This window comes from Vanessa atalanta, chromosome 29 (assembly GCF_905147765.1).
Source record: "Vanessa atalanta chromosome 29, ilVanAtal1.2, whole genome shotgun sequence".
NCBI classification, from domain to species: Eukaryota; Metazoa; Arthropoda; class Insecta; order Lepidoptera; family Nymphalidae; genus Vanessa; species Vanessa atalanta.
The window spans coordinates 4,643,659-4,657,344 of record NC_061899.1 but is presented as its reverse complement, the minus strand read 5'-3'; the positions used below and the strand labels follow the sequence as shown (position 1 = coordinate 4,657,344).

The following is a 13,686-nucleotide window of genomic DNA, read 5'->3' as shown; positions in this document are numbered from 1 at the left end:
GTCATATCTAATAAACATCGACAACGACACGTTTTCAAATATAATGTTTGTTAAGTCGAAGAGACTGTATCGGTGTGATAATAATGATAATAAATTCGGTCTGAACTTAAATCTGTTCATCGTCAGTGGAAACGAATAAACGCTTTGAATGATATTTTTGGAAATTGAGATTTACGAACTTAAGTTTAAACCTCAATTTTCAAATAGAATCATTTGGCGCTTTTGTCATTTTTCGTTTCCACTTAGTTGTATTTGGTTCTAGAGAGGCCAAGATGATGAAGATAATACCGGGCATCTCAATGAATTAATGATTAGGTTCAAACCCAGGCACCACTGAATTTTCATTTGCTTAGCTTGTGTTTGATTTATTTTGTTATATTTTTATTTATTTTGTATATTTTGCTTATAAGACCATTGGCTTATTTTGCTTATATTTTGTTTGCTTAGTAAAATAAAAATGTAAATTTTTATTTCACTATGTTCGTCTGATTTTATTTTGTACCTATAAAACTCCTAGACTAGCCGATATTTTTATCGAGCGATGTCCTCTATCCAAAGGTTATCAAATAGACGTATTACCAATAAACCCTCGAGTATGGAACGTCCCATCACACTATCAGAATGATGGAAAAGATAGTGCATGCGTTTATTTGTATGCAACAGTCGCCTACGCTCTAATCTCCCCTATGCAGATAAATAGTCTCTTGAGAATAGTCGCCGTGGTTTAAATTTCAAAATCAATTTATACTTTATTCAAGTAGTCTTATACAAGCATTTATGAATCGTTATTTTACAGAATTTTACTAGTATTAAGTTTTAAACTAGGTGGAAGTTTTGTTATAGAGGTTCAACCGAGAAGAACCGATAAGAAAATCAGTGGTTACTCTATTCCAACGTTTGATATACGAAGCTTTACGCTTTTTTATCGTCTATATAATCTTGTATTGAAAAATGTTCCTTATTTATTAATATATTTTATATAATATAGTCTGCCTAAAAAACAGTAAGAGCTTGATTGATGTATCTTATGGGGTTACCGATTTTTATTTTTATGATTTACTATTTATTAAATTATTCAATAAATTCCAATGAATATGCTTTTTTTTTTAATATCGTTTTCCGAAAATAATTATTTGAAGCTTAGGTCCTATGGTCTATAAACAGTAGAAATCCATTTCAAGATTTAACAAGTCGTACATCGTCAATGTGCCCCCAATATTGTTATCTAAGATGTTCCTTCAATCTGATATTTATTAGTATTAAGTAATCCATGCCTCTAGCAAGGCTATTTTTTCCTGATGACCTAGAATTCCACACATACACATACACGAGTAAAACACAGCACTGAACGTACATGTGTTACGTCAACACAATCTGACAGTCTCTCCGATCCGTGCCGAAGACGGCCATCGCCATAGTTTAAGTTGTTAACAATCCCGCACAACCCTGTTTGGGGAGGGGGGGATACCGTACTGTATGCGCCTTTGCTCGCCAAGAGTCGTTAATCGTCTGAGTCAAAATGTTTTGATTTTTTTACTTCACATATTATTATCAGAACATCATTTTCGTGGTAAACTAATTTATCGAGTATGTTGTAGTCTTGCGGTAATAGTTAATTGCATCGGATAACTGTGTAGTTCACATCATAATCGTTATTTGTATTAACCAAGGTCAAGTATTGATCGTAATTGTCATTGCTTACAGAGAACCGGGGCCGGATCTGGTGGCAGTGCGGGTGCCGATCAATGGCATGACATGTCAGTCTTGCGTACGGAGCATCGAGGGATCCGTACGAGAACTGTCTGGCATCCAGCACGTCAAAGTAAGTTAATCTGTGTTAAAACATCGACGGTCTACTGAAAAGACCAATGGTCTACTCAAAAGACCGAGGCATTTTGACCAATATTTCATGATAATTTGTTATAAGATTGTTAATTTTAATTATTTAACATTAAATTACTGATTCTTTGTCCATTAATAGTATTTGTTACTTTTTCCTTAACAAAATAGGATGTAAGCGTGAACAATAGATAATTAGTTTAATTTGTTTACCGGTTATTATTAAAAAACTAAACTCATAACTTGTTTTAACTTAATATAAACTTTGTTTTATCACAAATCTTAGTTAGTTTGCTGCATAAAATATCGCTACACGCTAAATATATTCAAAAGAGCTCTTATGAGCCTACTTGAATATAGAATATATTTTTATGGAATAGCTAGGCATACAGACAAATAGACCACCGTTGGTAAGTGGATACGACAGCCCATAGACTTTACCGCCTTAAAAAAAGAACAATTCCTTACGTTGCCAATGTGCCACCAATCTTGGGAACTGGGTTATTATGTCCCTTGTTCCTAAGTACATTTAAAACCGGAAAACATCAATGTCAAGTATTGCTGCTTGGCGGTAGATCATTGCACAAAGTTACCTCCAAGTTGTTAAATTGTAAACAAATATTTTGTTTTCGACTCTGATTTCTCAGGGATTTTCGATGATTTAACTTAAAAAAGAAGATTAAAATATTATCTGTGACACCCCTGTATAAATAGCAAGCCTCCAAGTAGATTTCCTCACAATGCATCTCCGGACCTTTACCGCCGAGCGTGAAATGCATTACAAATACATATTTAACATATAAAATACTCAGCTTGTCCGTATTTGAATGCACGACCTTCGTCCACGTGTTTTATTAACTGGGTCATAATGGCATTTTTTTTTTATAATATGGTCATAATTACGTCTATCGACAATATAATATGTACGACGTAATTTGTAAGAATTTGATGTTGCCGGCGGCTTCGGTAGCGGATAAAAAGAGCCCCATGTCCTTCCTTGGAGTTCAAGCTTGTTTCTTAATAAATTTAATCTAATTCAGTTCAGTGGATGATAGCAGTCTGTGCAAGAAATATTATGTTGCCCAAGTACATGTGTGTGCGAAAACATGGCCAGTCTTTATTTCCTCATTCTCATACACCTATTTCAAGCCTTCAAAGACACATATGAAACACAGCCTACATTTTTACTCCAGACTAAGGAAAAAAAATCAATTAGTTTTGTTTTCTTGACTTAATGTTAATCCTAGGACCTCCAGATCTTTAACCTAAAGTAGCTGCTAGACCAATGAGGCAGTTTAATAAAATTTCTAGTAAATACATTACATTAACAGCCTGTAAATTTCCCACTGCTGGGGTAAGGCCTCCTCTCCCTTTGAGGAGAAGGTTTGGAGCATATTCCACCACGCTGTTCCAATGCGGATTGGTGGAATACACATGTGGCAGAATTTCGTTGAAATTAGACACAAGCAGAATTCCTCACGGTCTTTTCCTTCACCGCCGAACACGATATGTATTATAAACACAAATTAAGTACATGAAAATTTTGTGGTGCCTGCCTGGGTTTGAACCCGAATTCATCAGTTAAGATGCACGCGTTCTAACCACTGGGCCATCTCGGCCCTCCAGTCCAGTAAATATTGCGCTGTTTTATTTTGAAAAACGATATCATTGATTTAAATGTGAACTTACCACCGGTTTGGAAAGTAGATTCTACCGAGAAGAACCGGCGAGAAACTCTGTAGTTACTCTTCTACCGCTTCAATGACATAGTATGCTATGAAAGTACAATTACATTTATATAGTTATATCCTGTCTGGAAATAAAAACATACTAAGTACAAGTTCTTTTATCTTTAATATTATGTTCTATTGAGAAATATATCATTTTTTTTTTTTTTTGAAATTATCTTTAAATTAATGAATAGGCTAAGGTAGAAATAACTGTAATCTTATTGCCCCAGGAAAGATGGTGACGTGAATGTATCCATGCAATGATTGTCATGGTTTTTTTCAAAAAAGTCTATATTATTTTTTAATACATAAATATCACAAACCAAGTACTTTGTTGTAAGGCTTTGTACAAGCTCGTCGGGATAGGTGCCACCCACTCATCAGATATTCCAACGCCTAACAACAGTACGTAGCATTGTCGTGTTCCGGTTTGAAGGTCTAAGCGAACCAATGTAACTAGCACATGAGACAGACATAAGAACATAGTTCCCTATATTGGGGGCGCATTGACATATCTTACTGTGTTTAAAGGTGTCCTGTTTGACCTCCTCGGTGTCATTAATTTAAAAAATATATATTTTTTTCCAGGTGGAGCTATCTGAACACGCAGGATACTTCAGATATGACCCTCGCCTGTGTTCTGTGGAGGCGATCCGGTCTCATATAGAGGATATGGGGTTCGAAGCGCCGGTTGATAGCAACGACGACGAAACGAGGTTTGTGTCATGTTCCTACCAATAAGAAACAGTAGCAGTTAATATTGGACGTGCGTGTGGGTTGGGCTTAAAAGAATCTGTACAACAGGATCCCAGAAAGCGTTCAAAGTGCTTCTGTTGGCAAATTAAAAAAATATGTTAAGGAACGCTTTTGCGAAAGGTTATTATACACACATCACACCTTGGGAATGGAATGATCGCCTCCTGGCTATTACTATTCATATTCGGTATATGTAAATAATAAATTTGACAAAAAATAAAGACACGCTGAGTTTCTTTCGCTGGATCTTCTCAGCTCAGGGTATTTTCTTTTGACGACCTCCGTGGTCGAGTAGTGTGTACACCGGTTTTCATGTGTACGCCACTCCGAGGTCCCGGGTTCGATTCCCGGCCGAGTCGAAGTAGAAAAAGTTCATTAGTTTTCTACGTTGTCTTGGGTCTGGGTGTTTGTGGTACCGTCGTTACTTCTGATTTCCATAACACAAGTGCTTTAGCTACTTATATTGGGATCAGAGTAATGTATGTGATGTTGTCCAATATTTATTTATTTATTATTTATTTATTTTCTTTTCCAAACCGGTGGTAGTGTTTCATTTGACTATCAATAAGTAAGTGGAATGCTTCCATATTGAATAAAGGGATTTGAGTTTGAGTTTGGGGAAGAGAAGTGACCTTTTAGTGAAACTTACATGCGCATAGCTTGATTATTGTGTGCGTACCGTCTAGAACGGTAACATGTGGTCGCATGCGTAGGTTGCTATGTTTTTTTATGTCAGGTGCTACCAAATATTCTTCTTTTTTTTTGCTTCTTGACTGCCTCGTTAGCCTACAGGATAGATATGAAGTATATAGGCCAATTTCGGTTAAGACGACCAAACTCAAGGGAGTGTCCAACTTCACAGTTCATATTATAGAACCCAAGTTTGTTCGCCAACACACGTGCTCTTCCTATTCTCTTGCTAACTTTACCCTTTGTTTATTTGAAATATTGGCAACTGGACCATCTGATGGTTAATCACCAACACTAAGACATTAGCGCTGTAAGATATAATGACCATCCCTCGCATCGCCAACGCACCACCAACCTTGGGTTACAACGTTATGTCCCTTGTGCCTATAGTTACAATAGCTCACCCTTCAAACAGGACGATGAATATATGACGAGTGGGTGAACCACCGAGGTCGAGAGAACCTACCCAGACGAGTACTTGGACAAAGCCACCACCAGCTTGATATGAATAACATTTATTGTTTCCAGGAATCTTCTCCCGCGCGAGATCCCAACAGACTTGCTAATAGATATGACGAGTTCGAACCCGTCCAACGTCAGCTCAGTGCTGATCTCCGTCGTTGGGATGACGTGCCAGTCATGTGTGAATACTATCGAAGGTTGGTAATGTAAACTTAGTGAAAATAAACCACTTGTAATTATATTTCGGGACTGGATCAAAGAACAGCGCAACCTACTAGATCTAGAAAGCTGAAATTAGAAATACAAACGACACGCGATTTCCTACGAGTGCAATGCTGATACTAAATATACTACGGAACGTTATAAAGAACTTTCACAGCTTTTAACCTTTAACATACACATATGGTAAAATTTATTTTAGATAAAACACATGCAGGTTCCTTACGATGTTTTCCTTCAGCGAGACCGTCTGATCAATCGTTGAAGATAAGGTGAGAAAAGAAGATCGCCAGAGCTGTTCTTGCACACCTTATCGTGCTTAAGACGGGGCTGATTGAAAGATCATCGCCATTAAGCATACCAGCTTGGCGAGAACTTATGTTTTTGTAAAAACTTTTTTATATAATAAAAAAAAAAAAAAAAAAATCAAAATGATAACTATTACAATAAACTGACGGACGATTATATTATATGTATCCATAAACTTAAGATAAAGATTTAAATGGATTTTTCATAATTAAAAATTTACTTTTCAGGTAGCCTTACGGATATGCCAGGCGTGGTCCACTCGACTGTCAGTCTGTCTGACAATACAGCGTTAGTGAAATACACGCCGGCTTCGATAACTCCTAAACAAATAACCGATGCTATATACTCGTTAGGGTTTGACGTGAACATAATTAGTGTTAACGACGAACAAGTGACAGGTACGTTATCTTACATACATACATTTATTTTACATGAACAGCCTCTCCAGCGTTGCCAGTTAACGTCTCACTCCTGGGACATACCCATTTTTGTTAATAAGGAAAAACGACTACCTGGACCTTTATGGAATGAGGTTCTTTCGTTGAAGGTTCCCAAGTCATATCTGTTCAGTAAACGGCTGGTAGAGTTTCCCACGAGGTTTATACGTGGTCTAACTCCTGAGCCAGATCTACTAAAAATACGCAATTGCTTAACAGACAACAGTCCCAATTAATGCTCCCCTTCTAATTAACAACCCTTCCTATTAAAAAGTACACGAACATTATTCAACCATGGCACTCAACTATCTTAATTCCAATTGAAGAAGGAATAAAGATAAACAAACTTTAGATGTACGTATCTCATGCGTTTCGCTAATAACTCAGCTATACTGTGCATTACCAAGAGTTTATGATCAATATTTCTTTATTTATAAAACAACACTTACTACAAATTCGGCGATAACAGTTTCGGCGACGTTTAATACGCCATTTTTTTTTGGATATCATAGATTATTCAAACACGACCAATGATATCGCGTCAATTCGTTGTCTGAAATGTCTTTAATTGGCTTTTGTGATCTTGTGGTTGCAGTAGACTATATTGGTGAATACACTCTTGCCACAGTTTTATGGGGCATGTGCAGGTTTCCTCGCGATTTAATGACATGTACGTATGAAAATGGTGCTCGCGCTGACTGCATTTGATATGTTCTATGTCTTATTATACTTAAATGTGCAAGTTCTACTAGAATATCTATTGGTTTTAAAAGAATTGCGGACGTTGTTCACAGAATTATCACAGATTAAAACTGAAGAAGGATCGGGAGATCGTTTCAAATCATCGCCCCCCAAAAGTAGGACTCAACAGAATGTAAGTACATTTGAAACTATGGTCTTTATGGGTCCTATTTAAATATGAACCATTTAAATGGTGCCTTGGTAGAGTTTTCAGCAACCATGTGGGTAGGTAACACCCGCTAAACTACAGAAGTAACAGGAAGAGTGTAACTTCCTGGATCAACTCCACCCATAGACATCATGTATGAAATATTAACCATTCCGTACATCGCGAATGTCTATGGTGTCTATGGGTGGAGTTGATCCAGAACGAGTATAGACTTTCGAAAGTGATAACGCAAATGTGCTCCCAGGGTGTCCCGGCGCCGGAAGTGTCGCGCTGCACGCTGGAGGTGCGCGGGATGACGTGCGCGTCCTGCGTCGCCGCCATAGAGAAGCACTGCGCTAAGTTGAACGGTAACTTGCTGCTGTTGGAACGTTTTCATCGGATTCGGTGATGTAACTGTAGTAAGGCCCCAGTGTTGGGTTAAGGACTTCGAGGAGAAGGTTTTGGAGTATTTTTCCATCACAATGCTCTATTGGGATGGTGGCAAAATTTCCTTGAAATTAGACAAATGCATTCCTCACGATATTTGTAGTAAATGAAAATTCAGTTGTGTTTACCTGATTTTGAACCCGCAATCATCGGTAAAGATTCACGCGTTCTAACATCTGGGAAATCTTAGCTTTTTTCCTCCAACTTAATTTTTTTTACTTTCAACCATTTTTCTGCTAATCAATGCGCAAAATTATGAGTTCCCCCTACCGCTAACAGAGTGTGACTTACAAGTTCCGATGGGTTTGTAAATGCATGACAGATTTATTTCCAAAACATGCAAGTTATATAATATGATATTTTTTTCTTCCAGCCCCCTTTTTGTTTCTGAAAATTAACTTCACGCAAATCATAATACTTGTAAGGGAGACAGCTGAAAATCAGCAGAGGGATAAAAATCCCTCATAGCCTGAGCTGTCTCCTTTTGACTGCACACAAGTTTTATATTCATTATATTTTTTTTTCTTCATTATTATATCTTTCTTTGTTTATGTTGTTTTTATCCATTTTTGTATATATATTATTTTTTTTTCTTTATATGTGTGTATGTCAATAAATGTTTTTCTTTCTTTCTTTCTTTATTTCTTTCTAAAGTGTGGGTGGGCGATCTCGGAGGAAATTTCTGACTGAAAATGAGTCGAATTAGGCGATAATCACCAGAATTTAACCTTAAGACATTAGCACCCGGTAATTTTCCAACTGTTGGGCTAAGATCTCCTCTCCCTTTGAGGAGAAGGTTTGGAGCATATTCCACCACGCTGCTCCAATGCGGGTTTGGTGGAATACACATGTGGCAATATTGTTCATCACGATGTTTTCCTTCACCGCCGAGCACGACAACATAAATTAAGCACATGAAAATTCAGTGGTGCCTGCCTGGGTTTGAACCCGAAATCATCGGTTAAGATGCCCGCGTTCTAGCCACTGGGCCGTCTCGGCTCAACCTTTCAGACATTCAGTTAAAATGCAGCTTTGTTAAAACCCCCATTTTCCTTTATACAGGTGTCCATTCGATCGTTATAGCACTTTTGGCCGCTAAAGCTGAGGTTCGCTATGAACCGGCGAAAATATCGGCTCTCGCGATAACAGATTCTATCACCGAGCTGGGCTTCCCGTCGGAACTTATGAGCGACAGCGGAGCGCCGAGGGACTTGAATTTGTCGGTAAGGAGAATAACATTTCTTTGGAAATTGTATTATATACAAGACTAGCTGTGCCCGCGACTTCGTGCGCGTTTGAATTTAACGAAAAAGTTATTGTTGTTGCCTAAGTTACATCAGCTATCTGCCAGTGAAAGTCCTGTCTAAATCGGTCCAGTCGTTCCAGAAATTAGCCGGAACAAACAGACAAAAATTGAAAAAGATGTTATTTTGGTATATGTACAGTGTACATACATTCAGTAAAAAGCGGGTATTTTTATATTACAAATAGACACTCCAATTTTATTATATGTATAGATTAAGTATGTATCCTGAAGGAAAAAAATATTTTATGTACAGTTTTAATAAATTAATAACACCTCAGTTCCCAAGGTTGATAGTGTATTGTTGATGTGATGAACGGTTAATGTATCTTATGGTACCACATACCACCAGGCGACCCATTTACACCACCACCTATGCTATAAATATATTGATTTTTCTAGAAGGTATAAATAAACAAAATTTTCAGATTAAAGGTATGACGTGCGCGTCGTGCGTCAACAAAATAGAGAAATCAGTACTTAAAATGAACGGCGTGGTCTCCTGTTCCGTCGCCCTCACCACCTCCAAGTAAGTGTCAATACAGCCCATTCCAATAGTAAGACTATCAGTAAAATCAAAACAAAAACGTACTTTGTTCAAGTAGGCTTTTACAAGCGCTTTTGAATCGTCATGGTATATAGTTTTATACCATGATTTTAAGTGAAGTTACCACCGGTACGGAATATAAAAAAAACGCTAAGAAACTCAGTAGCTACTCTTATACAAAGCTATGTTAGTTAAATACACTTATATATATGTATATAATATATCCTGCCTGGAAGTCAATAAGTATTAGCTCCACGCTTCCTTAACATCTATATAATCTTGTATTGAATATGCTTTTATTACCAACCGTCGTTCTACTAGACTAAGATCACTAGAATTATGATTTAGATCAATGATGTCATATTAACTCACTATTAAAGCTGTTTAATTGTCACTCCTCGTGTCATTAGGTTGTAGGTAGGTATTGACATACCTTATAAGAGTATTTAGGTCGAAGCTGGAAGTCAAAAAGTCATTTAGCTCCTCGCTTTATAATAATATAATAGTTAAGATAAATACTTTTGTATTGTAAATAAAGACACATCTTTGGCTAAACGTTGTCATACAATACAATTCAACGTAGCTACAGAACGGCGCGGTCTGCTAATAGTAAAACAGGACCCTATTACTAAGACTTTAAAGGCCGGCAACGCACCTGCGACCCCGTGGTGTTGCAGACGTCCATGGGCGGTGGTAATCACTTTCCATCAGCTGAGCCTCCTGCTCGTTTGCCACCTATCCACATAAAAAAACCTCGCTTTCCGTCCGTCGTGTCAACGAAATTCGGCCACATGTGTATTCCGCCAACCCGCATTGGAGCAGCGTGGTGGAATATGCTCCAAACCTTCTCCTCAAAGGGAGAGGAGGCCTTTATCCCAGCAGTGGGACATTTACGGGCTGCTAATGTATGTAATGCTGCTTTAACGACAAATACTAAAAACAGAATAATGTGAATATTTACATGGGGCTCCCGTACATGATGGTTATGCCGTTTTTATAGATGGTGGTACGGAACCCTGTGCGCGAGTTTGACACGCACTTTACCGGTTTTCACTACGAAAAGTAAGGCTTTATGAAGGCCCATTAAGCGGAACCGCCAACTTAATTTCTGTCCAAAAATACTAGAGCAAGTTTCAAATGTAACATGGTATAAAATATATAATCATATACCATAAACCTTTTGTCATTACAGGGCGAAAATTAAATACGACCCGGAAATAATCGGAGCTCGTAAAATATGCGACGCTGTCAACGACCTCGGATTCGACGCGAGCGTTCTCAGCTCACAGAACCGCGGCACCACCGACTACCTGGAACACAAGTGAGTTTGTTTATATATATATAAATATATTCTTACGTTCGTTCTTCATTGATTAGTTCATTCATTCATTCATTTATTTATTAAGTAATCAATTTAGTACTTCGTTTTTTCCTTCGTTTGTTTTTGAACAATTTCGTGTACTCGTTTAAATGAACTACTTATTTCTTCTAAACTTAATAATCAACTAGTGGGTAGCACGCGAAACTTCGCGTTTATACAACAGATTCCATTGTGAACTGATAACGTATGTTCCCACGTTTTACATTTGTTTTTTATATATATAAGTAACTTTTTTCCGCTCTCTAAAACGAATTCTTTGTTAAATCATTACAATTTATTAAATTGCTATCAAGAATCCTCGTTAATTTTACGCACGTCTACGGCTGGAGCTCTTCAAAATAAGACCGTAACCGATTGATGTGCAGCTGTCGTCCCATAATCGCTGGGATAAAAATCGGCTTACGCTATTCATGTATAAGATTTAAAATAATAATAATAATGCGCTTTTTTCATTCATTCAATCATTTTGTGATTGAATGATTATCATACTTTAACTGAAGCATTCGATCTTCTGTAAAGAGCCAAGCGTTCAAACCACTTATGTTTCCAATATCACAGAGAGGAGATACGAAAGTGGCGCGGCGCGTTCCTCATCTCGCTGATCTTCGGCGCGCCGTGCATGGCGCTGATGGCCTACTTCATGTGGGCCATGGACCACTCCGCCGGGAACATGTGCTGCGTGCTGCCGGGCCTCAGTCTCGAGAACCTGCTCATGGGGCTGCTGGCGACGCCGGTGCAGGTGAGGAGATATCATCATTATTTTTGGTGAAATAACCCCAAAACTTGTTATAACTATATATTTCATCTTATGTCATACCATCGTGGTCAAAATCTTTATTACATGTCATAGGAGTATTATTTGCCTCGTTTGAGGTTCTGGGTTCAAACCCTAGGTCGGGTCGAAAAAAGCTATTGAATTTTTCCTGTCGAAAAATTCTCAGTAAGTTTGTCCTCCCGCAGTCTGGAGTTGGGTGTACACTCCCGTTTCTTGGCAAATATGTAAAGCCGTTGTTCCTGCGTCTGAACTGTTTTCATGTTCAAATTGCAGTCCCATAGGATTATGAGAGTGCGGGTATAGAGAGCACCTGCATTTGCGCACAAACGTGCACAATAATATGTCCTGTGCAGTTGGCTCGTCTCCCTTGACATTAACCGCTGTGACCGAAATCGGTCAGGTAAAAAAAAGGCACAAAGAAAGTATCATCTCAATTTCCAAGGTCGGTGGCGTATTGGTTATATAAGAAATGGTTAAAAAAACTTGGTAGTAGGGCTCTGTCTTAGTGGTAGAGTTTTGTGTAAGCCTGTCTGGGTAGGTACCACCCACTCAATTGATATTCTAACGCCAAACCGCATTTTTCAGTATTGTTGTGTTCGGGTTTGAAGGGTGAGTGAGCCAGTGAAACTACAGTCACAAGGGACATAACATCTTAGTTCCCAAGGTTGGTGTCGCATTGGCGTTGTAAGGAATGGTTATTATTTCTTACAACGCCATTGTCTATGGGCGGTGGTGATCACTTACCATCAGGTGGCCCATTCGCTCATGCTAAACTATACCATAAAAAAGACACTAATGGCTATAGACTATAAGCAGCATCTACTATAAGGTGGTTTATTTGCCACCTTACCGATGCCATAAAAAGACCCAAGAACTTATTTACAATGTATTTATATGTATAAATAGCGTCCGATTTTCAGTTTGCTCAGAATTTTTATTCATGTTACGTAACTTTGTTTCCAGTTCATCGGCGGTTGGCACTTCTACAAACAAGCTTACAAAGCTCTGAAACATGGGACTTCTAATATGGACGTACTTATATCTATGACGACGACTATAAGGTAAAATTTTGAGTATAGCCTTTTGAGTAGTGTTTGAAGCTCCAGTTTGTTTTGTACTGCAGAAGAGGGGTATTCGTGCAATTTATAACCTGGGCCCAAAAGATTCGTTAAGAGGTAAATTTAAAGAAATTAAAATAATGACTGTCGCTTCTCAATTTGTTTTTGATAATGTTATGTATGTACGCAAAAACAAAAATGATTTTCCCAGAAATTGTGACGTACATTCTGTTAACACTAGGAACAAGAATAAACTTGTTACTCCAAGTACCCGATTACACAGGGTTAGTAACTCTTTTTTGGGGCAATGTATACGTTTTTACAACAGGATCCCAGAAAACGTTCAAAATTATTCAATTATAAAATTCAAAAGAGTCGTTAAAGAGCGTTTGTGTGCTAAAGGATATTACAACACTAATGACTTTTTAGTTGACTGCACACCTTGGGAATGAAATGATCGCCTCCAGGCTGTTTCAAATAACTAAAATATAATTATCATTGTACATGGAAAATGGTTAAAAAAAAATAAAAAAATATATCCCGCTGAGTTTCTTTCGCCGGTTCTTCTCAGGTCCGAGGCGCTAAATTCCGAACCGGTGGTAGATTTTTGACAATCAATAAGCAAGTGCAAACACTTCTATATTGAATAAAGATTTTTGACTTTGACTTTGACTGGAATGAATTCTGGGGTTTCCCCTTCACAGATGATCAAGATCCAACTAATATTATAAATGCGAAAGTTTGAGGATATACGGATGTTTGTTAGCCTTTCACGCAAAAACTACTGAATGGATTTTGATGAAACTTTTCAATAATATAGAATAACACGTAGGCTACAATATGA

General features: G+C 37.8%; 1 protein-coding gene across 3 annotated transcripts in view; it reads left to right on the top strand.

The window, feature by feature from the left end:
* Positions 1-13,686, top strand: part of LOC125074933 (copper-transporting ATPase 1) — a 74,823-nt gene that overhangs the window by 43,395 nt on the left and 17,742 nt on the right. For all 3 annotated transcript variants that reach the window (XM_047686415.1, XM_047686416.1, XM_047686417.1), the window contains 11 exons: positions 1,705-1,822; positions 4,158-4,285; positions 5,544-5,674; positions 6,233-6,403; positions 7,237-7,316; positions 7,597-7,699; positions 8,841-9,001; positions 9,510-9,610; positions 10,821-10,949; positions 11,568-11,748; positions 12,748-12,845. In XM_047686415.1, coding sequence (XP_047542371.1) covers positions 1,705-1,822; positions 4,158-4,285; positions 5,544-5,674; positions 6,233-6,403; positions 7,237-7,316; positions 7,597-7,699; positions 8,841-9,001; positions 9,510-9,610; positions 10,821-10,949; positions 11,568-11,748; positions 12,748-12,845 — 1,401 coding nt within the window. The remainder of the gene's footprint in view (positions 1-1,704; positions 1,823-4,157; positions 4,286-5,543; positions 5,675-6,232; positions 6,404-7,236; positions 7,317-7,596; positions 7,700-8,840; positions 9,002-9,509; positions 9,611-10,820; positions 10,950-11,567; positions 11,749-12,747; positions 12,846-13,686) is intronic.